At 42.1% G+C, this 25,372-nt stretch overlaps 1 protein-coding gene and 1 pseudogene across 1 annotated transcript; both read right to left on the bottom strand.

The window, feature by feature from the left end:
• Positions 1 to 2,574: 2,574 nt before the first annotated feature.
• On the bottom strand, positions 2,575 to 14,391 carry LOC121754898 (annotated as a pseudogene).
• A 4,669-nt stretch (positions 14,392 to 19,060) lies between these two features.
• LOC121754973 (stemmadenine O-acetyltransferase-like) lies at positions 19,061 to 22,742 on the bottom strand. The gene is made up of 2 exons (XM_042150260.1): positions 22,066 to 22,742; positions 19,061 to 19,663 (listed from the first exon to the last, which is right to left on the bottom strand). The coding sequence occupies exons 1-2, from the start codon at positions 22,725 to 22,727 to the stop codon at positions 19,081 to 19,083; spliced, it is 1,245 nt and encodes a 414-aa protein (XP_042006194.1). The 5' UTR covers positions 22,728 to 22,742; the 3' UTR covers positions 19,061 to 19,080.
• Positions 22,743 to 25,372: the final 2,630 nt, after the last annotated feature.

Raw genomic sequence — 25,372 nt, 5'->3', positions numbered from 1 at the left:
TTTTCAGCTCCTCCCCCTTGAGGAATTTTTCTGTGTTCTTTATTCGAGTCCTAGTATTTTGATAAGATCAGCCCACCCTGATATCGAGATACAGTTCGGGAACCAGTCAGAAAATCCGTGGTCTAGTATTGAAGATTATCACGTGGAGAAGGCGCAAGCAATCGATGATTCTTTGGAGAATCAAACTGGTAACTCTAAACCGTAATATTCATGTTTAGGATTTAATTTCTTGAAGCATGAATAATTTGCGTTCTAACATGCAATTATCTGTTTAACATGCGAATTGATTAATCGCATAATCGATCAAGTAGATCCTTATCTGATTTATTTGTTTTGTACAAGTCTTCCTAACATCACTTCCACTGTATAAGTGGCACCAAACCCCAACACAGACTACAGATTGAGGCTGTGAGATCAGCCATTTTGTTCCATCTCAATCATCACCAAAATGGAGATCAAAACTAGGGTTGGCGATGGAGCTCGAAAAATGCCGCAATGGCTCCTTAGGGCAGCCACGACAGGCAGCAGTAGACGGCGACTCCGCTAGCCGTGCAACCGGTGAGATCCGCAGGCGATTGATGCGCCGGCTAAGGGGGGTGAGCGGCGAAGGAGCCATGAGCAAGGCGGCGGTAGCACCGCGGACGAGGAAGGAGAGAGGCGCTGCCTCAGCTCTCCGGTCTGGGAAATACAGATTCAAAGTTTGCAGAACAACCAAGGAGGAAAAGCTGGCATGCATTCTTTTTCTCAAAAGAATTTAATTCAAGTACTAATTAGCGTGCTACGCTATATAATGTTAAAGGCAATTTTGCTCGATGGCAAAGTGAGGCCAACACGGGAATTGTTAACTGAAAATAAGCACATCAGGTGGGCTTTCTTTTAATCTCCAGCACATTAGTGTGGATATAAATCAAATACTATGTGAAATTATGAAATATCATCTTTTCTCAAAATGTAGCTATGTTTTTTACAAGTTGTTGTCATGCCATAAAATGTTTATTTATGACGCCTATCTGTTGGACTATATGCTTGATGGTTTGGCGAAGCCCAAAACGTTGTAACAAATTAGGTTCACAATAGGACCACAAAATCCTATTCAGAATAGAGCGCGCGAGGGCTGTGAGCCATCCAAGAGGGTTGGCCGGCTATGGGGTCCGCGGAAGGTGGTCACCTTCCCGGCACGATGGAATGATGAATGATGAATGACGAATGATGAATGATGAAAGAACTTAGTCTGCGCAAACGAACTTTTAGCTCACAAATGAATTTAGTAAGCTCGGGCCTTTTAAGAAAACCCATGTGTGTTACTGTTGATGGCTTAACCAAGTGGATCTTCCAATGCTTCGTGTCTTCATACATGAAGTCGTTTAACAAGGACGTATTCCGATGTGTTTTGTTAATTGAGAATCATATAATCTCACCATCGAACTTTGATTTATTCTGATGAGATGTTATTTCTATTTCTAAGACTATGTAATATAAGTACTAGGCTTCTATTCTATGATATTATTCTATTTGGTCTTTAGGCAAGTTTCTCAAGTTTTTACCCCTTTCTTTCCACGCTTCTTTAATCCATCTCATTAGTCGCGGTTTACCCACCTTCGCTATCTTTAGCAAAGTGCGTTCGTGACAGTTTAAACAATCTTTCACCTCCCTGTGGATCAACACTTGAAATACTACTTACGACGATATATTCTTATAGTATTGTAGTATTATTAAAGTTAATTTATTAAACTTGATATCTTGTCTAAACTGAATTAGATACTCTAAAATATGCATCACCTATCTTAGCTCGATTATTTTATAGCTAAAGGAAAAAAATTACATGAAAGTTTAATTTGTAGGAATACAATAGAAGAAAATAAGGATGAACTGGTGATGAAATGACATACTTTTTCGTATATTTTATAATCTTGAATGGTGGATTTGCAGGCCAAAGATATTCTCCTACAACCGTAAAATGTTTTTCATTCTTAAAAAGGTGTTTATCATCATTTTATAAAAGAAAAGACTTTTGTGTTAATTGGTTTAACGAAAGAAAAATCTACACTCTTGTTTTTTCTCTTTCTTTATGTCTTATTAATTTCACTTCGACAAGTCTTGTCTACACAAGAGTGCTAATGCATGATCTAGATTAAATTAGAAGATCTGAAGATTGAATCGAATAAACGAACACATGAAGAATGAGCAAGCTAGCTAGAACTGCTAGTTCGATTATGATATTTAAAGTTGAAGTCAGAATGATGTCATCATTCCCTCCGTCCTATAAAATATGAAATATTTGAGAATCAACACGAAATTTTTTTTAGTATTGTTTTGTAAATTAATGAAGAGAGAACAATAAGAGAGATGAAAAAGTAAAAATTGAGTTATTCTTCTTGGGAATCCTTATCAATAAGTCATCAACAAAGCTACCTGCCCATAACTGACACTAATTAAAAATGATAATTGATGCTAACTAGTGATATTCTTCTTCACTATGAAAATCTGCAAGAATTAGAAGAAACTAATAATAAAAATAATCATCCCAAGAAGTAACAACTTATTTCTGATTTACTGGATTTTGTGATTCAACTGTCATTGGTAGAAGTTGTAAGTTTTGGCCGATAGAATAATGTTCCTCAACCCTCCAATTGGTGCCACAATCATCAGTAACACTCCAATAACAATGAATATCTATAAATTCAGACCAATCAATCATTAGTCAGTAAGAAATATGATTTGCAAAATATTGACTTTGCATTAGATTAAAACTTAGGGCACCCATAATGGGGCGCCGATGGCACGCATAGGCCTCGGGCGCGGACGATGCCTCCATTGTGGGTGCTCGCCATATGGCGCGCCCTATGCCCACGGCCTAAACTTCAGGCACGGAAGAAGCCGGACGATAGTCTATCGTCCGCGCCATCGGGCACCATTGTGGGCTCGGTGGACGATGGTCGTGGACGATAGGCCATCGTCCGCGGCATCGGGCACCATTGTGGGCTCGGCGGACGATGGCACGCATAGGCCTCGGGCGCTGACGATTCCTCCATTGTGGGTGCTCGCCATATGGCGCGCCCTATGCCCACGCCCTAAGCTTCGGGCGCGGAAGAAGCGCGGACGATAGCCTATCGTCTGCGCCATCGTCCGCGGCATCGGGCACCATTGTGGGCTTGGCGGACGATGGTCGCGGATGATAGGCAATTGTCCGCGGCATCGGGCACCATTGTGGGCTAGGCGGACGATTGGCGCGGACGATGACACGCGTTTTTTTTCCGAATTTTTGTCTATTTAAACCTCGTTTCTCATTCACTTGTTCATACGAACATCTCGCCTCTCTCATTTCTCTCATCTCTCACATTTCTACCTCTCTCACATACCAAAATGAACCACGACGACGACACTAGTTCTAGTTCCTCGAAGTCAGGTAGTCCGACCTCGGAAGCCTTAGATGCAGCCGTTGAAGAGGCCATGGTGGAATGCTTAGTCGAAATGCTGCGCAAGGAGGCGGCGGCGGCAGCGGAGCAGATCCACAGGCCTATTCGTCGGACAGTTGTCCGACGCGACCACGCGGAAGCTCACCAACGTCTGATTGCAGACTATTTTGCCGAGCAACCACGGTGGGGACCGACCGTTTTCCACCGCCGGTTTAGAATGCCGAGTTACCTTTTTCTCAGCATTGTCCGGACTTTGTCGTCACGTGATGAATACATGACGTATCGGGAAGATGGCGTCGGCAGACCCGGCCTTACACCGTTGCAAAAGTGCACGGCTGCACTCCGTCAGTTGGCCTACGGTACCACGACGGACATTTTCGACGAGTACCTTCACGTTGGGGAGACAACAGGCCGGGAGTGCCTGAAGAGATTTTGTAGGGGAGTTGTGGAGGCCTACGGCGACACATATTTGCGCAGACCGACTGCCATTGATTGCCAGGGCCTGATGAAGATGCATGAGACAGCGCACGACTTTTCTGGGATGCTAGGGAGCATCGACTGTATGCAATGGGAGTGGAAGAATTGTCCGACGACGTGGAGAGGCCAATGCACTAGTGGATACAAGAGCAGCCACCCGACGATGATCCTCGAAGCCGTCGCTGACCATCGGCTCTGGATCTGGCATGCTTACTTCGGCGTGGCCGGGTCGAACAACGACATTAACGTCCTCAACTCATCCACCCTCTTCACCGAGCAATGCAATGGCAATGGCCCGGCCATCGAGTTCACTGCCAATAGGCGCCAATACCACATGGGGTACTACTTGGTCGATGGCATATACCCACGGTGGCCTGTTTTTGTGAAGACGATCAGCTGCCCAATTGATGATAAGAGGGTTTTATTTGAACAAAAGCAGGAGGCGGCGCGGAAGGATGTCGAGCGGGCATTTGGTGTGCTCCAAGCACGGTGGGCAATTGTGAAAGGGCCGGCTCGTCTCTGGTTCATGGAAGCCATCGCCGATGTCATGTATGCGTGCATAATCATGCACAACATGATAGTCGAGCATGAAGGTGGGACCATCACCGACTGGAACGATGATGAAGGTGCATCTAGCTCGTCCAGCACGGCGATCGGGCCCCCCGCTAGAGGATTACCGACGGGCTTCAACGATGTTCTATCTAGACAGGCCTCAATGCGCAACCAACAAGACCATGCCCAGCTCATGAATGACATGATTGAAGAAGTATGGGCCCGTAACCGCCGTCGCTGAGTTTGCGTATTTTTTTAATTCGTATTGTAATGTATTAATTTTTATAAATGAAATGAAATTTTTTCCCAAATTTTGTAGTTATTTAAATATTCAAATAAAAGAAAATGCATAGGGCGCGCTTTAGGGCGCCACACTGCAGGTGGGAGGGTAGGAGGATAAAAATCATGACATTGCGGTGCTTAGGGCGCGCCTAAGGGCGCCCCATTGCTAATGCTCTTAGCCAATTAAGCCACCAGGAAAAGCTAAACGTTTTGGGCTTTTTCAAAATGAGCCATATTATGCAAGGAAGCTAAAAAAGAGTATAAATGTCAATAAATCTCATAATATCTCAATTTTAATTCTAAAAACTTATGCATCCTTCCACTTATAAAGTATGTTGTTGGGATCAAAGCAAATCCACCAAAGAATCTAAGCAAACCACCAAAAAAGGGGATTGTCATGCCTATGAACATTGTTAGGCCTGCAAACATTATAAAGTTGCCCACCAATATTAAACATCTTCAAATAAAATCATTCAAAAATCTTATTTATTTAATACATTGATGAAGCCTTACCAACATATAACGTACGAGTTGTGAAACGCAACACATCCGAAGGCTTAAACTTCATTTGCTTCACCAAGAAAGTCTCCATCATGTCAAAAACTAGCATGGCATGGCATGGCATATATCTACACATATAAAACATGAATCAAACTTCAAATACCATACCCACTAGCTAACATACCATCTTCATATTTTAACAAAAAAACCCAATTCTTAAAAAAACCCGGAGAGAGAAGAGAGAGTAAAGTGTGAAGGATGGTGAACCTGATAGCCTCCGACAACATGAATGAAAACAAATATATTGGCAGATGCAATGAGCCACGCAGGCTTCTCGAGGGTCATCAAAATGTTGTCGTCGACTTTGTCTCCAAACACATAGTATCCAAAAAAGGCAACCGGGAAGTAGCATATGAAGACCACGAAATAGGCTACAACGACCCCCTTCCACATGGGCTTCTTGGAGGGCTTCTCGGGCGTGGACGGGATGGTCGCCTGAATCTCCAACACCACATTGTGGCCAGCGAAGGCGAACGCAATGTCCCCCAACGCATTGAAGAAGTTAAAAGTATTCTCCGACATGTTCTTCCCCCTCAAACCATACGAGACGTTCTCTGATGCCCCTTTTGCTAGGGACGCCATCCATGCGATCGAGCACCTGATATTAAGATCACCATAATAATTTTCACATTTTAGCAAAAATTAGTCTCATACTAAAAATGGAAAGTTACTCTAAATTTATCTCATAATTTATACATTTTCTCTTTATGTCTTCCTATTTTATCTATTTCTCTCTCATACTTTACTAATTTTGAATTAAAACTTGTGCAGTCCACAGTTGGGACTATTTCTGGGTTAACTTACACTAGGGACATGACGGCGGCTGCAAGGGAGATGCCGGAGATGGAGTTGAAGTTAGGTAGAAACAAGAAGACGAATTGAACGGAGCCAAACATCATGATGAAGTAGGTGGCTTGATGTTCTTGCAGTCCGGACAAATGGTGTTGTGGAATTTCTGCAATGATTTGCCACCGGTGACCACGCAGATGATGCAAGTGCTAACTTCCACCACTATTTGTATAGGCAACACAATGTAGAGCCTAAGTTTCTCACCGAAGGACACTTGCCCTAATTCGTGGTACCGGTCCAACCGTTTACCTGGAATCATCTCATACATCTCCAGCATTTGCCACAGAGTGTACAGAGTTATGACCCATGACATTACCATGACCACGCTACCCGATCCCCTAAATATATAATACCAATGTCAATTTTAGATCATTTTAGTTCATATGACTACGAAGGTCATTTTAAGATCATTTTAGTTCATACGATCTTATGTCTCTCGTATGAATTAAAACAATCTAAAAATGACTTTTGTTTGATTTAGTTATGTTGGAATCATGCTTGGTCTAACGACTTTGACTAATAATAAATGTTACAATACATTTAATTTTGTGAAATTAAATACAATATCGCCGATCTACGTTCCTAGTAGATGACCGTAGCATATTCATTTTCTCAAATCCGATTCCCGATGAGTGAGAAATAATGTATTAAAGTTAGTCACTATAAATCTAAAAATGAGCTATGAGAAAAACTAAGAGATTAATTAACTAAGTGTTAATTATCCCACATCGGGGATGATAAACTTATTTGATGAAATATTTAATAAGATGAATTATTATGTGTAATAATTATAGTGGAATAAGATGGGTGACAGAGCCCACACGCATGCGCCGCAGCCGCCCGCCCGTGAGCCGCGCACCGTGACCCGTGCACCGGGCGCCTTGTGCCTTGGATCTTGGCAATTGGCCTTTGAGTGGTCTTTGGGCTGTTCTTTGGAGCTGGTCGTTGAGCGTGGTTCAAACCCCGCTTGTTCTTTTTAGACCACCTCAAACTCCACGCTATCCCCGCTGGACCCCGACGCATAACGGGAGACAAAAGGTCCCCGCTGGACCCCGACGTATAACGGAAGACAAAAGATTACCGCTGGACCCTGTTCTTTGGAGCCGGTCGTTGAGCGTGGTTCAAGCCTCGCTTGTTCTTTTTAGACCACCTCAAACTCCACGCTATCCCCGCTGGACCCCGACGCATAACGGGAGACAAAAGATTCTTGCTGGACCCCGATGCATAACGGGAGACAAAAGGTCCCCGCTGACCCTGACGCATAACGAGAGACAAAAGGTCCCCGATGGACCCCGACGGTCCATGGTGTATCCCGTCGCGTAGTGTGTCCAGATGCATCGTGTCTCTTCAGCTCCCGACGGCTAGTACACCAGTCAGTAACCCCCGGCGGTTACAGTCAATGGCCTTGATGACAGACATTATGTCTGTTGACTCCAGCAACCCCTGCGGGTGGACTTGGCCTATAAATAGGCATGCATCCATTGCATTCAACATAACAAACTCAAGCATTCTTGCATACACGCTCTCTCCCTCTCGGCATAATCTTCCCGTCGAAGCTCTGCCCCCGCCTTACTCCCGTTCGCGGGAACTCTGCTGCTACTTTAGAGACGAAGCCGTTTTATCTTTAGGACGACACACCAAACCGATAGCACTAACGGGGCGTATCTCGTCTTGCGGAAAGAGGACTCCTCGACTCGTCTTACTGCTTTCCACAAGTTTTTCCGTGCAATTTCTTTTCAGTTGTTTCCGTGTAATTTTCTCTTTGTTTTACCATGTAATTTTCGCCCGGCAAGTTTGTATCTCAACAATTTTCAACATTCGCAAGACGAGATATTCTTGCCACTAAAGGAGTTTACACACACCAACTGAACCTAAGCAACACCTTTGCTTGGAAATATCGACTGACTCGTCTACCGCCGCGGCCACCGTTCCATCCACTGTGACCCCCGTTGCACTCGTCAACACGTCGAATGTAACGATGATTCCGACTCCTGGCTTTTCAACTTCTTCCTCAACAACCCCTTGGGTGTTTGACAACCCCTTTGGGACGGTTTCCGAATTCACCTCGAGTAGATCGATCGGTTCCACTTTCAGTGGTTCAATTGGATCCTTCATTAGGTCGAGTGTTGGATCCTTCGGGGTCAACATGAGTGCTAGCTCCTTCGGGGGCAGCACGGGTGATGGATCCTTCGGGGTCGGTACGGGAGCTGGATCCTTTGGGATTGGCACGAATGCGGGGGCCTCCATGCTCCACGCAACTATGGGGGGTACTGTGCCCCAACCAATTGTTAGCTCTTACGGGGGCAACGGACTTGGTCCCTTTCATGGGACAAACTCGGCACCAATGACACCAAGGATGGTGCCTCCGGCCGAGAAGCCATCGAAGTTGACGGGAACGGATTTCAATAGATGGCAACAGAAAATGTTGTTCTACCTAACAATGTTGGGCGTCGTGAACTTCTTCAAGGAGAATGAACAAACCCCGCCAAGTGAGGACGAGGCACGCGTTGAGATGTACGTCGAGTATGACTCTTGGCGCAAAGGAGACTATCTTTGTAAAAACTTTATTTTAAGTACTTTAGATGATAGTCTCTACAACGTGTATTGCACTATTCCCACATCAAAACAAGTGTGGGAAATGCTAGATAAGAAGTATCGTAGTGATGATGCGGGCACTAAGAAATTTGTAATAGCCAAGTACTTGGACTACAAAATGGTCGATTCCCGACCAATCATGAACCAAGTGCAAGAGTTCCAGCTGATCATCCACGACCTCGCCGCCGAGGGAATGACCCTACTTGATTCCACCCGGCTGGAAGGACTTCAAGAGCTACCTTAAGCACAAGCGAAAGGAGATGAATCTTGAAGACTTGATCGTGAAGTTGCGCATCAAGTCAGACGTGTGCAAACGCGATGATTCGGCTAAGGGCCATGGCCCACCTGTTGCAAAGGCCAATCTGTTGGAGCGGGGAGGTCCCTTCAACAAATCTCCCATCCAACTGCAAAGGACAAGGGCAAGAGGAAACAACCTGCTAGGAAGGTTGAAGGCAACTGCTACAACTGTGGTAAACCTGGCCACCTTTCCAAAGACTGCCGCAAGCCGAAGAAGAAGCCGACTGCCCATGTAGTTGAAAAAGAGTTCAAGGACTGGGATGAATGTGACCTTGTTGCTGTGGTTACGGAAGAAGTCAACCTTGTTGATAACAAAGGTGGTTGGTATATCGACACTGGAGCTACTGCCCACGTCTGTGCCGATAAAAGCAAGTTCGCCTCTTACGCCGCTGTTGAAGGGAGGAAAATCAATATGGGGAATCAAGCCTCGTCTCAAGTTCTCGGCATTGGGGACGTGATTCTCATGATGACGTCTGGCGTCACCATCACTTCATCACTTTGAAGGATGTGCTGCACGTCCCGGACATCCGCAAGAACCTAGTGTCGGGATCAATACTAATGAATAAGGGGTTTGAACTTGTATTCGAATCTGATAGGTTTTCTTTGTACAAGTTTGGAAAGTCACTCGGAAAAGGTTTTGTAACCGACGGACTTTTCAAGCTTAGTGTAGCTACACGTCATGTCCCTAAGCCATTGGCTAATAATAAGAATGCATCTACTTCTTCTTACTTGACTGAGTGTTCTAACTTGTGGCACAATAGATAGGGACAGGTAAATCCAAATGTCATTAAAAGATTAGTAAGTTTAGATTTACTAAAGGCAAATGAAGTAAAAACTCAATACAAATGTGAAACTTGTCTTGAGGCGAAAATGACTAAGTTACCGTTTCATTCGGTTGAACGGAACACAAAACCCCTTGAATTAATTCACACGGACGTATGTGACTTAAAATGGTGCAAACGAGAGGTGGTAAAAAATACTTTATCACATTCATAGATGATATCACAAGATATTATTACATCTATCTTTTAAGAAGTAAAGACGAAGCAATAGAAGGGTTCAAAAATTATAAGAACGAAGTCGAGAATCAACTTGGATGTAAAATCAAAATGATTCAAAGTGATAGAGGAGGTGAATACGTAGCCCCGTTAGATGACTTATGCAACGCAAGTGGTATAATTTATCAAACGACTGCTCCATACTCACCACAATCTAATGGTGTTGCAGAACGCAAGAATCGAACTCTCAAAGAGATGATGAATGCGATACTGATCAGTTCGGGGATGCCCCAGAACATGTGGGGGGAAGCTGTTTTGACAGCCAACTACACCCTAAACAAAATCCCACGCAAAGGTAAGGACGTTACTCCTTATGAGTTGTGGAAGTGAAGGAAGCCATCCTACAAATACCTCAAAGTGTGGGGGTGTTTCGCAAAGGTGATGGTTCATCCGCCCAAAGAAGTTACAATCGGTCCTAAAACGGTTGACTGCATCTTTATTGGGTATGCACTTAATAGTAGTGTATATCGATTTGTTGTCCATAAGTCTGAAATACCGACTGTGACCGTGGGAACAACAATCGAGTCAAGAAATGCTATATTTCTTGAAAATATATTTCCTCTCAAAGACAAGGAATATATTGCACCCAATTCTGAGACGAGAATTGAGGATGAAACCACTAGTTCTAAATCAGTAGATGAAGAGCCAGAATCGCGCAAGCGAATAAGGCCAGATCCAAACGATGCGGTACTAAGGCGTGGTAGCAGGGTCAAAACACCAAAGACATTTGGTCCTGACTATATTGCATTTATGTTGGATGAAGAACCAACATCGATAAAAGTAGCCTTTGCTGGCCCAGACGTGTTGCATTGGAGAGAAGCTGTTCAAAGCGAAATTGATTCAATTTTACTAAACCACACGTGGGTGTTGGTTGATCTACCTGAAGGGGCTAAACCTTTAAGATGCAAATGGGTCCTTAAAAGAAAGTTTAAGGGCGATGGAACAGTGGACAAGTATAAAGCTCGACTGGTAGTCAAAGGCTTTAAACAAAAGGAAGGGTACGATTTCTTCGATACCTACTCACCTGTAACGAGGATTACATCAATTCGAGTGTTTCTTGCGATTGCTGTTGTACACAATCTTGAGATTTATCAAATAGATGTTAAGACTGCGTTTCTAAATGGTGACCTCGAAGATGAAATCTATATGGAACAACCTGAAGGTTTTGTAGTACCTGTACTAGAGAAAAAGGTATGCAAACTGGTTAAATCCCTCTGTGGATTGAAACAAGTGATATTGTAGTGGCACTTGAAATTTGATAACGTGATGTTATCAAATGGATTTAAAATCAACGAATGTGACAAATGTGTCTACATTAAGAACACTAATAATGGATACCTTATAGTGTGTCTCTATGTTGATGACATGTTAATCATGGGTAGTAACACCCAAGTGATTAACGACATGAAAGCCATGTTAAAGAGAAACTTCGACATGAAGAACATAGGTCTAGCCGATGTAATTCTTGGAATGAAAATTCTAAGAACATACGAATGAATCACCTTAACACAATCTGATTATGTTGAGAAAGTATTAAAGAGGTTCAACGCCTATGATGGCATCCCGGCTAAAATGCCTATAGAGCTCCATGTTCACTTGACCAAGAACAGGGGTGAGCCCGTTGCACAAGAAGATTATGCACGGGTCATTGGATGCATTATGTATCTTACTAATTACACTAACCTGATATTACTTGCGCCGTGAACAAGTTGAGCCGTTATACGAGTAATCCAAGCAAAGAGCATTGGAAAGCTCTTGTAAGAGCTTTGAGGTATCTCAAGTATACTCAAAATCATGGGCTACACTTTTCGAGATACCCCCCGGTACTTGAAGGGTACTGCGATGCAAACTGAATATCCGATAACAAAGACTCACTTTCGACAAGTGGATATGTCTTTACCATTGGGGGTGGTGTTGTCTCGTGGAAATCCACAAAACAGACATGTATAGCCCGATCCACCATGGAATCAGAATTCATAGCTTTAGATAAAGTTGCGGAAGAAGCCGAATGGCTTAGAAACTTCCTCGATGATATTCCATGTTGGTCAAAGCCTGTGCCTCCAGTGTTAATTCACTGTGATAGCCAAGCCGCTATTGGGAGGGCAAACAATGGCTTGTATAATGGTAAGTCTTGACACATTCGTCGACGACATAATACCGTGAGACATTTGATCACAACATGGGTGATTATAATTGACTACGTGAAGTCATTGGATAATCTAGCGGATCCGCTAACCAAAGGGTTAAATCGTGATCAAATGAATAAATTGCTAGAGGGAATGAGTTTGAAATCCACAAACTAAAGAATTGTCATAGTGGTAACCCAACCATGATGACTGGAGATCCCAAGAACTTGGTTCAATGGGAAAACTAAGCTGTGAGAATTCGTGTGAACACTCATCTACATCTATTCCCTAGAGAGTAATAGAGTGTTGAAAAAACTTGCCTAGTGATGAGGTTAAGTCTATGACTTTTAATGATCCCTAAAGGATCTCGTTGAGATGAAGTTCTCAAGGAGACCGAGTATGGCAAGATACTTAACGAGGAATCACCTATGTAAGTGTGAAGTGGGGCCGCTTCAAACAATACACTTATGAATCCAAAGTGGTGTCCAAGGCCTGTAATGGACACAAAACGTGAGAACGGATGAGGTTGAGGTGTTTAAGTGTTAACATCATTTTCTCAGTGCACGCCGTGGAGGAATCGTTCAAAGCATCGTGCTATTAGTCCACCTGTGTATCCGATGGTGTTGACTATGGATGGTTCAAAGCCAGAAACTACATATCCTTATGCTTACATACCTCTTAAGGGTTGAGCTTGTATCTACATACATATGCATTTGGCAATTTCCATTCATGTGGGGATTGTTGGAATCGTGCTTGGTCAAACGACTTTGACTAATAATAAATGTTACAAGACATTTAATTTTGTGAAATTAAATGCAATAGCATCGATTTACGTTCCGAGTAGATGACCGTAACGTATTCATTTTCTCAAATCCGATTCTCGGTGAGTGAGAAATAATGTATTAAAGTTAGTCATTATAAAGCTAGAAATGAGCTATGAGAAAAACTAATAGATTAATTAACTAAGTATTAATTATCCCACATCAGGGATGATAAACTTCTTTGATGAAGTATTTAATAAGATGAATTATTATGTGTAATAATTATCATGGAATAAGATGGGTGACAGAGCCCATAAGCGCGCCGCCGCCGCTCGCCCGCGAGCCGCGCACCGTGACACGTGCCCCGTGCACCGGGCGCCAGGCACCTTGTGCCTTGTGCCTTGGATCTTGGCAATTGGTCTTTGGGTGGTCTTTGGGTTGTTCTTTGGAGCTGGTCGTTGAGCGTGGTTCAAGCCCCGCTTGTTCTTTTTAGACCACCTCAAACTTCACGCTATCCCCGCTGGACCCCGACGCATAACGGGAGACAAAAGGTCCCCGCTGGACCCCGACGCATAACAGGAGACAAAAGGTTCCCGCTGAACCCCGACGCATAACGAGAGACAAAAGGTCTCCGCTGGACCCTGACGCATAACGGGAGACAAAAGGTACTCGATGGACCCCGACGGTCCATGGTGTATCCCGTCGCGTAGTGTGTCCAGATGCATCGTCTCTCTTCAGCTCCCGACGGCTAGTGCACCAGTCAGTAACCCCCGGCGGTTACAGTCAATGGCCTTGATGACAGACATTATGTCTGTTGACTCCAGCAACCCCTGTGGGTGGACTTGGCCTATAAATAGGCACACATCCATTGAAGCTCAAGCATTCTTTCATACACGCTCTTTCCCTCTCTACATAATCTTCCCGTCGAAGCTCTGCCCCCGCCTTACTCCAGTTCGCCGGAGCTTTGCTGCTAGCGGTTCTACTACTTCAGAGACGAAGCCGTTTTATCTTTGGGGACGACACGCCAAACCGAGAGCACTACCGGGGGGTATCTCGTCTTGCGGAAAGAGGACTCCTCGACTCGGCTTACCGCTTTCCATGAGTTTTTCCGTGTAATTTCTTTTCAGTTGTTTCCGTGCAATTTTCTCTTTGTTTTACCGTGTAATTTTCGCCCGACAAGTTTGTATCTCAACATTTTTCAACAAGTTATGCATATATCATGACCCTGAGACTAAAACATAAAGAAAAGAGATATAGTTTACCATCCCATGTTGGACATTGAATAAGGGAGACTAAGGACGCCGGCCCCGACCATGGCGGTCACGTTGTGGAAGGTGGAGTACCACCACTTCGCCGTTCGACTAGATGTGATTGGAAGCCATGCATCGATCTTCTCTTCTTCCGTCATCTCTCTTTCGATTTCAGTAGCCACCATTTTTCCCTCTACACTCACAACCTATGATTTATTAAGAGAATCATGATAATTCCTTAATTATGATTTAATATTATATGTACACATACATGATTTATTTTGATTGGGTACATAACTATTTTCAAGGATTTTATTGCACGTCATTATGTTTTGTATTAACTCAAACTATAGATTAGGATCTCATATACATATGTTTTCTATTAACCAGATCCTATTTCACGCATCATCATAAATTCGTCGGGATTTCGTTAAACGTCAACTTAACAATATCGTTATTTTCTTTTCATGCATTAAATTAGGATCTAAGTATAAGTTTCCTTTTAATATATACTATCTCCGTCCCCAAAGAATATGCACTTTAGGTTCAACACGAGTTTTAATGCAAAATTGGTAAAGTAAGAGAAATGAAGACAGAAAAAATAATTAAAGTATTGTTAGTAGAGAATGAGTCCTACCTCATTAGAGATAAATGAGTTTCCAAATTTAGAAAGTGCATATTCTAAGAGAGTACGGAGTATATTGATTGATGAAATGAAATTCAAAATCAAACACGTTACAAAACAGATGATCAACATATTGAATTCGTTGTGTTTTTTGCAATTTGATCGATCGATGTCACACATGCACATTTAAAATATACTACTTGTCTACTTGTTTATCTTCTATTATGACTAATGATTATATGATTATTTATTTAAAATTAAGATATGAATTATTTAAGTTGAAAATGATGGCTATAACTCATTATTATATAATTATCTTATAATTAAGTTGTAAGATTTAATTTTATAAACTAAACGAGCCCTAACTATAATGTTCATTTCGCATACAAATCAATAGAATTTTAGAGGAAGTAGTAAAAAAATTAATTGGAGTGCAATAGGAAACAATAGGGCTAAAAGTCTATATAAAAATCAAATATGCATACCATGAAGAAATAAATAACTAAATATGGGTAATAATGGAGACTTTTCTATTTTTGTTTTAGATTACTAATGGAATTCCATTTTAATGAAGGAGATTAGATTTATTCCAAATGGAGGAGTGACGCATAAGAGTTATGCGTCGTTATTAATAAAATGCACAACCCTTATGCGTCTTTCATTAATGACGCACAAGGGTTATGCGTCGTTTAAAGACGCATAAGAATTATGCGTCTTACCCGAATGACGCATAACCCTTATGCGTCTTTCAGTCAGCTTTTAACACACAGAAGGCAGAACCAGAGCACAGACTACACTTTCATTTCCTCTCTCGGGTTTCCGGCGATTTCAGGCGATTTCCGGCAATTTCCAACGTTATCTCCATAAGATCCGGTAATTTGTTCAGCAATTTAGCTACATTCATCATTATTCATGTTTATTTTGCTTTCATTTGTTAGTTTTACCCAATTTATAAAATTAGGGCTTGTAGGAAAAATGTCCATAATTATTGTTGTTTTAAATGTTTTTTATGCAGAAATCATGCAAGTATTTGTGAGTTTGTATTGGGGTGGTAGAGTAGTTCAACTACCACATATGGGTATTGGTTATGAACCACCTCGTGCGAGGAGCTCCATCATATTAAATTCATGTGTTTCCTATTCTGAATTGGTAGCAATGATCTGTGATGCGATGAGAATAGATATGAACCAACACACAATTGAATTATTATGGAGACAATGTATAGTCTTTGCTTCCTGTATGAGTTATACATGTTTTGTGATTTGCAATGATGATAGTGTGATGTTTATGTTCAACAATGCTCAAAATTAAAGTGGGTGTATTGAATTATTTGTTGAGTATTCACCTGTGAGGAGTTCAGAAATCCCACCAGTTGTTGATTATGGTATTGGATCATCTGCGAGGGTTGAACAAATGAGCTTTAATTGTGGTATTGGATCATCTGCTAGGGTGGAGCATATGAGCTTTGATCGTAGTATGAATGAGCAGAGAGATGTTGTAGATGTTGCTGATGTTGGTGTTGGATTGAATGATGAGGTAGATGTTGCAGATGATCTTGGTGAGCCAAGGCCACAATCTGAGACAGAGCCAGACCCTCATCTCAGTGATGGTGATGGTGCTGATGATGTTGATGGTATTTCTGATAATGAGATAGTAGCATGTAAACCTGTTATGCAAGGTGAACAACCACTTCCGGAGTACAATCCTAAGAAGTTTAGATTCTTTCGTGAATTACCAAGTCGTCCGTCTGGAGTATCTAATGATGTTGGTGGTAATGAACACAGCCTTTTGTACTAGGATGAGAATGAGCCGCATCGGATTGTGTTGGGAACAAAATTTGATTCCAAACTACATGTGAAGACTGCTATAACTATGTGGAGTTTGTGGAATGAAAAACAGTTTCAGGTCGTCGAGAGCAAATTAAGAAGGTGGCATGCAGTATGCAAATTTCCAGCAGGAACGACAGTAACAGGGGCAGGCATCATCAGCACCACCGACGCTGAAAAGGCGAGGGAATGTAAGTGGGAGGTTTCAGTTACACAAAGGTCGCATGACGATATGTTGGGCCAATCTTCATATCCAACAGGGTAGTCACGACCAGTGAAAACACGACCGTCTGCTCTCAAACCCCACAAACTTTGCACATCCTGTAAGGTTACGGTAACTTCACCAACTGGAAGGTGGAAACAGTGTGTCTCAAGCCTCCAGCGCTCGATCAAGGCAGTTATAAGCTCATTGTCCATCCTCATCGGCCTTCCACATTCAACCACGCCTCTGAACCCCCACACATCAAGCCAATACATCACATTTTCATGTATTGGTACTGCCCAAACCTTACTCTCCGTCCTACGAACTCTCAACACATTTGCTGTGCCATTTGCTAACAATGATGCTGAAATGTGTTCGTTTTGATGAAATAGTAATGATGGATCCTCAGGTCCATAACATAACTGTTGTTCGGAACTTGCAGATACCATCTACTTCAAAACATTTACCCAAGATTCAATTTTTTTCATAAAAACTCAACAATTCTAAATAATATGCATATGAAATACACAAATTACGGAAAATCGACCAAAAATTCCATCAATTTCATCATAACCCCTAATTTCATCATAATTCCTAAGTATAGGCAACAAAACAACAAAAATCAACCAAAAATCCTTCAATTTCATCATAAACCCTAATTTTGCTAAATTACGGAAAACCCGCACAAATTAAGCAATAAATGATGTATTTAGCCAAATTTAAGAACAATTACCGGAATATGGTTGTAAAATGGTGGAAATTCGCCGGAAATTGTTGGGAATCGTCGGAATTTGCCGGGAATCGTCGTTTGGGTCGCGGCTTTCTGTCTGTGCTACGAAGTGTTCTGCATTCTCTGCCTGCTTTAAAACCCACCGGAAGACGCATAAGCGTTATGCGTCACTAGCCAAAGACGCATAAGCATTATGCGTCGCTAGGGAAAGACGCATAATGCTTATGCGTCACTAATAAAAGACGCATGATGCTTATGCGTCACTAAATAACGACGCATGATGGTTATGCGTTTCTCAATTAACGACGCATAACGGTTGTGCGTCACTCCCTGAGTCGGAATACAACAAAAGCTCTTCATTAAAATGAAATTCCATTTACATGCTTTACCAAAAAAAGAATTTTTCCGTTATAATGTTTGTGTTCCATCACAATTTTCTCATACACTATAGTATATTATTTTAATTATTTAAAATTAAGTTTTAGAAAAATATTGTAACATATGTGTGTACATGAAGATGATTAAAGTATAATTAATCTTAAATACATAGCTAGAGAATATGAATTTAGTTCACTATAAGAATGATTTTAGTTTAATATAAGAGCGATTTAGTTCACTATAATGTCGTTTTGTTTCACTCTGTGTTTTCAAAATTCGTATTGTGAATCAAAACGTCTTTATAGTGAACTAAATCCGTGTTCTCCATGCACATTGTGTATTTATTTATTAAGAGTGGTCCCATATAACTACTCTATGCACATTCTTTTTTTTTCTTTCTTTTCCCATTTTTCCCATTTAGTGAAATTGTTCACTTTTACAATAGTTTTTTCCAAATATATTTATCATCTTCACTCGTACAAGGTTATTTTTTCAAGGATTTTTTTTAATATAATTAGATTTTGTAAGAAAGCTTAATTAAAATCCAAACAGTTTATTATAGCTTTATTTAGTTCCATAACGAACTATTGCAGGGTATACTTTGTCTGCAAAAAAATTCAAAAATATAAAATAATCACTTAAATGTCTCTAATTTCTAGAGAGTGGAGTATAATTTAGAAGAACGCATCTAAACCTAACTAATAACTTTAAATATTCATTTTAATATTTAAAGTGAATTACAATTCAGAAAAAATGTTTTGTGGTGCAAAACACTGAAAGTTAACACGTAAACTAAGATAATTAACATTTGAAAAACATTTCATCTAATTTGGCATTGAAAAGTGACGACGAATAAGACAATTAGGTGGTGTTCGGTTTCCTAGATAAAATAGTATCAAGATACTAATTTAGATTGGAGTTGTAAGTGTATTTTAGTTAGAAGCTTGGATTGACTATGACTAATTATACCATGATTATTCATCTAGGATTAGCTGAGATTCAATCTCATGAACTACACGCACTACATATCATGTTCATTCACAGTTTACTTTGCAAATCCTCCAAACAAGCTTGGAATTTACATATCATGTTCATTCACAGTTTACTTTGCAAATTCTCCAAACAAGCTTGGAATTTCTCCATATCTCGTTTCTTCAAATTAACCAACGCCTCTATTCCACCCTCACTCTTGGTATCCACAAAAGTAACTAAATTCTTGAACGGGAACCCGCTAAACCCGACCCAAACGGGTTTTCCCCACCCGAAATCCGCTTCGTACAACGGCAACCTGCATAGGCTGGTGAAGTTGAAGCTCACCAGTTCCCCCTTTGTGTCTTGAACCAACATCTTGCTCATGAACTCCAAATGCTTCTCACCATCCTTCAGCCGAGCCACGTAGCCGCTGTCCACGGCTTCCACGGCTTCCCGCATCTTCCGCAGGAGCTCCACGCCTCCGTCCCCGGCTTCCGGCCTCGCGGTCGATAGCCCGTAGATGTTCCCGAAGTGATGCTCCGAAAGAGGAGGGTCGGCCCGGGTCCGTAGGTTCACGGTCTGGAGGACCGCGTATATTTTATTCGGGTCGGGTTTCATGCCCGTGGCTGAAATGAACTGGGTCCATATAAAGGCCGACAGCGCCTCCACCCGGCTCGGGCGGTGGCCGCCGCAGGCAGCCGTGTACCTGTTGGCAAATGAAACAAAAACTAACTATTAATTGGTTTTAGAGTAGAACAATGTGAATTTCTATCATGTTATCTGAGCGGATCGGTGACAGTGAATTAAATTTAATTTACCAAATAGTATATCTAGACTGAAACTGACAAATGATTCACTCAGCTATATATCTGGGCCAACTCGATAGAGAGCTACTCTAACACTATAAAAATCGAAGGGTGTTGGCAAAATGAAACAAAAATGCACTACTATATCCGTTTGTCATTTCCTATCACTAGTTTACTTTTCAGTCTTTCCGCCAAACTTGTCATACTTTTTATTACTATTGGTAAGGGCATCAGCAGTGGGGCGCCCTAAGGCGCGCCCTATGGCGCGCCACATCATCATTTTATTGTTTTGTTTAATTAATTTAAATGTTTTCAAATAACAAGTAACGAGTAAATAAAAAACGTCTAAATAACAAATGACGACGCATTAATAAAAAAAGTTACACCATTCAACTTACAAAAAAAAACAACTAAGTCCGTGCAATTCCCAACTTCCGACGCAGCTCATCGATTAACGCCCGGAGATATTCGGCTTCGTCGGGGTCGGTACACTTCTTGAGGGCCTTGTGCGTCTGCAATAACGTCCTCGCCATCGACGTTGTTGCCAACGACTCAAACGCGGTGGCCGTCTGGGTCGGGAGCGTTTCCGGGAACGGAGATGGGTTTGCAGCGGTCGAGGATGAGGTCGCGGCCGCCTTCCCCTTGGGTCGCAGCCTTGACGCCGGGAGGACACCGGTGTGCCGGCACTCCCTTCATCCACATACGTCCGGTTGAGGTCAACCGGGTGATTGCCACTGCCGCTGCTCGTGTAATCACCAGCTTCGGTGGTCTTCGTCCTCTTCGGCGCACCAGTGTGCAGAATTCCACCTTGGAACTTCTGCTTGTCCCTCAAGAGCGCCCAGATGGCCTCGTGCTTGAAGTCGCCGTACATCGACCGGTACGACAACAACGCTTTAGCGCGCACGTCGCTCAAGCTCTCGCCGCTCCGCTGTGCCCGTATGAACTTCTCAAACTCCGCCGCGTACAAGTTCACTTGCTTCTTTACTTGATCCCAGTGCTTGCGGATTTGCTCACGTTTGCGCTTGTACGCGGTCGGCGGCTTGGCCTCATTGTAGAGGCCGGCGATGCGCTCCAAATACGCGACCTGCCTCTGGTTGTTCGTGAAAATTGGGTCTTCCGATATATCTACCCAACACCGGGCCAAAATGAGGGTTTCGTCGTCGGTGTAGTTCGTACGGCCGGGGGCGTACTCATCGTAATTTCCGGGAGGCGGCAACTTCTGCGCCCCCTGCCGGTTCCGCTTCTTTTTGGCTGGGGCGGAAGCGGTTCACGGCGGGTTCGGGATCGGCCGCTGCGGCGTCACGGCGGGAGGGAGCGCTTGGTCGGTTTGGAGACGGCTCCATGTTAGACAACCCGTACGATTCCGTACTGAAATCGGGATCGTACTGGGTGTCGGCGTCGAACGAACGATATTCGCCGGGTTCTGTACCCGGTCAACGCGCCTCTCCGCTAAACATAGGACTATTGGGACTTGAATCCATTTCGTAGTAATTATGTAAATGTAATAAGTTTCGAAAGTGAAATCGTGAAATGAAATTACAAATGAACTCTATTTATAAAAAACGAAACCGCGTGCCATCGTCCGCGTAGCCCACAGTGGGCCGGACGATAGCGCGGACGATGGCCTATCGTCCGCGGCCATCGTCCGCGTAGGCCGCAATGGGGCGGACGATGGGCACCGTCCGCGCTATACTCCGTGCCCTTAGTATAGGGCGCGACGATCGTCCGCGGCCTATGTCACGCACCCGTAATGGGCCGGACGATGGCGGACGCGGACGATGCGCGCCATCGGGCGTGCCATCGTCCGCCCCATTGCGGATGGTCTAATGGACCCAACATTTCACTAATTTATTTCACTCACATTTAATCAAAAACTAATATCCATATAAACTACTCCACTCGTCCAATTCAAGATGATCATATTTCATTCTTTGTTTGTCTCTCAATCAAGATGATCATTTTCTATTTTTGAAATAAACTCACACTTTTTTTTCCTCGTTAAAATATTTAACTATTTTTTTCTTTACTTTACTCCACTCAACAACTCCACCTAATATACTACTATCTCTCTTATTTTTCTTTTTTTTGAGTGGGACGAAAGGAGTACTAACTTTTCTTTACATTTTTTAAAATCTGAGTCAGATCAACATGTGATAATTAATGACAGGCAGACCAAGTATAATAATGATCTCACATCATTGCAAAGAGCTAGTAACTAAAATTATTATTGTATAATTCTAACATAACACTCTTCATATCACCAATTGATTTTAGAATGGAATTCTATGAATTTCTATAGTACCTTTCCCGGAGAGCGGCGATTTTCGACGCCGGAAATCTGAATATTCTAGCCTCGATTTCTTCCTTCAATATTCCCGAGGTAGGGTTGTACCCGGGGATGTCACGTGGCGGGAAATACGAGGCCGCGTCGAACACCGGCGGCGGCACGCCACCGCCTCTGGTGGCAGCGGACCACGCGTTGGCGAACATTAAGAGCGATAGTGCGTCGCCGATTTTGTGCAGGAACATGATTCCAACGGCAGTGCCGCCGCACCGGAAATAGGTGACTTGCACCGCCAAGCATAAGCCTAGGGCTTTTTGAGGGATTGCGAATTTGGAGGTGTTTTTGGGGTCCGGATCGGTGACGATTTGAGAGAGGTTGCAGTTGGCCTCGGCCTCGGCGAAGGGGACGCCGGCGTCGTTGCAGTTGACGTGGGAGTTGCCGACGAGGCGGCCGGCGAGGGGGTAGAATGTGGAGAGGGTTTCCGACAAGGATTTTTTGAGGTGGTTCGATTTTAGGGAGTTGGGGATTTTGGGGTTTGATGAGTAGAAGTAGACGAGTTGTGGGAAAATAGGGGGAGCTAATTTATCAAGAAATGAGAGGTGATATTTTGCTAGTGATTTTGGGGTTGGAGAAGATGGTTTGATTGTTTCCATCGAGATAACCTTTATTTCAATCACCATTTCTTTAGAACTTTGATCTCTCTCTAATAACATGAATGTTGAATATCCTCTTTATGCAATACTCCTATATATTTTTAAGATTTTATTAGGACTATTTTATATATTATCTCATAATCATGAATACTGACCACTTTGTAATGACCGTTAAAAATAAATAATAAGAAACGTATAATATATTTAGCCACGCTAATCTTGCCAATAACTGAATATCATGTCTACATCTGTCGATCTTATATAGTCAGTTTTTTAAATTATTTGAAGATATTGAATACCTAACAATCCGGCCCAACTCAAAAATCTCTACCCACCCATGATCCGTTTACTTAGTATAAGCCCTCTAATTCTAATATTTTTAAAATGTTGGCCTAAAACGGTAAGTGAAAAGTAGATTGAAGTAAATAGACTGAACATATTTTCAAGGAGCGAGAGTATCTCCAACAATTCCAGGATTCCGGCGGCCCAACACTTATCCTTGAAGCGGTCGCCGACTACCGCGTATGGATTTGGCATGCATATTTTGGTATTGCCGGATCCAACAACGACTTGAACGTGCTCTATTCTTCACCACTCTTCAATGATGTTTTGAATGGTGTAGCACCGGCGATCGACTTCACCGTCAACGGAAATGCATACCACATGGGTTACTATCTCGCCGATGGTATCTACCCAAGGTGGTCGACTTTGGTGAAGACGCTCAGCAACCCGCAAGACCCGAGACAGGTTCTTTTTGCGCAACGTTAAGAGTCCGCTAGGAAAGACGTCGAAAGAGCTTTTGGGGTCCTTCAATCCCGATTCAACATTGTGAAGGCCCCGTCTCGGCTGTGCTACGTGAAAAATATCGGCGACATCATGTACACGTTTATTATCTGTTAGGATTTGTATACTATAAATCACATTTCGAGTGATTGAATACTGTAAAACTCTATATTTTATTTTCCAATGAATGAAACATATTATTTTTGTCATAATGTTGTTATGTTTTACATTTAATAGATGTTCATTGCATATTTAAATGTATAAGCAATGTAACAAAGTCTAAGTCTTTGTTTTAGTAGACCGGTTGTAACGCCCCACTTTTTGAACCATAATTGTCGAACCCTAAGACGATTGCATTTATTCCTTTTAATGCCGTGAAATATGCGACTTAAATGATGAGTGAATTAATTGCATGGTTTCTGTGTGACCTAATTGCGTTTTGGAGTTGAGATTTGATTTGAATAAGTCAAATCCGTTGAATAAATGACGTGGCTGTGAATAGTCAAGGATGTAGAATATATGACGTGGCCGTTGAAAGGTCAATATGTTGAGAACATGAGGTAGAAGTGAAAATGATTGAATTGTGGCGTGACAGTGTGAATATTTGATGCGGAGTGAAAAATCGAATTATTTCCTAAGGGATGAGTGAGATTTATAGGTTCATCATAAATATCATACACATTTGGAATTTTCGACCACCATGATTTTGGAGAGGAATCCTATTTTTTCTTGGATTTAATTTTTTGCTTGGGATAATTATCCAAATTAAATCCAAAGCCGATTATTCCTTATTTTCTCCATGAAAAATTTGACCCCTACCTTATTCCTAGGGAGATTTCAAAAATCTCCCATTTACGGGAGGAGGAAATTGTTTATTATATATTTTTATGCTTATTTATTCCCTTCCATGAATAAATATAAATATCCTAGCAAATCTTACCATGTCTAAGGAGATCTTGCCATATCCTATTTTTATTAGGGTTTGAATTTAATTCCTTGTGGGAGAATGAACAAAAATCGTCTACTTCATATATTTTGGGAGGATTTATTATTTTTATTCTGCTCCATATTATTTTATTCTACTCCGTGAAATACCAAATTAAATCATAGGCTAATTAAATAGCCTAGATTTCGAATTCCTCATATTCTCTCCCCAAAAATCACGCCAACTACACTCTCCCATATCTTATCAAATCTTTAATTTATTTAATTAAAGATTATATCTTGCACTCTATAAATAAGAGAGAAAACCCTAAACCTAAATCACCAAATACACGCCCCCTCTCTCTCCCAAATTCACACCTCCCACTCTCCCACTCTCTCTCATTGTTTCTTCTATTTTTCTCCATGAATTCTTCATCTTTTGAGAAGAATTTAAGTTGAAGCCTCAAGAATTGTTGAAGAATCAAGATTATACTTTGTTTCTACCGATCGTTTCTATCAAGAAGAGGTATTTTTGATCTATCTTTCCTCATCCAACCGATTAATCGATGTTCTTGAACCCTCATGCATATAGATCGAGTGAAAAGGGGAAACCAATTGATGAATGGTGTGTGTGTGTGTGTGTGTGTGCCGGCGTGCGTGTTTGTGTGTGTGTGCGTGTGATGTGTGTTGAAGAACACCCATCCGTGACCATGATTTGATGATAGATCTGGAGTTGTGTGTAAATAAACGGATATGAAGAGCATGTCTTGATTGTGATTGTTAATATAAAACGAATCGATGGGCAAAAGGGAAACGTTGGGGACATGCATGATTTTGAGTCAATGATTGAGACTGATTTGTGTTACACATAATTTAAAGGTGATAACTCGCGCTCTCAGCGTGATAGCAAGGGGAAGAAAGTACTTGAGATCTAAGCAGATGAGGTGGGCTTTCTTTTAAATAAG

Source organism: Salvia splendens, chromosome 11 (assembly GCF_004379255.2).
Source record: "Salvia splendens isolate huo1 chromosome 11, SspV2, whole genome shotgun sequence".
Classification (NCBI taxonomy): Eukaryota; Viridiplantae; Streptophyta; class Magnoliopsida; order Lamiales; family Lamiaceae; genus Salvia; species Salvia splendens.
Note: the sequence above shows the minus strand (reverse complement) of the source record. Positions and strands in the feature narration are given on the sequence as shown.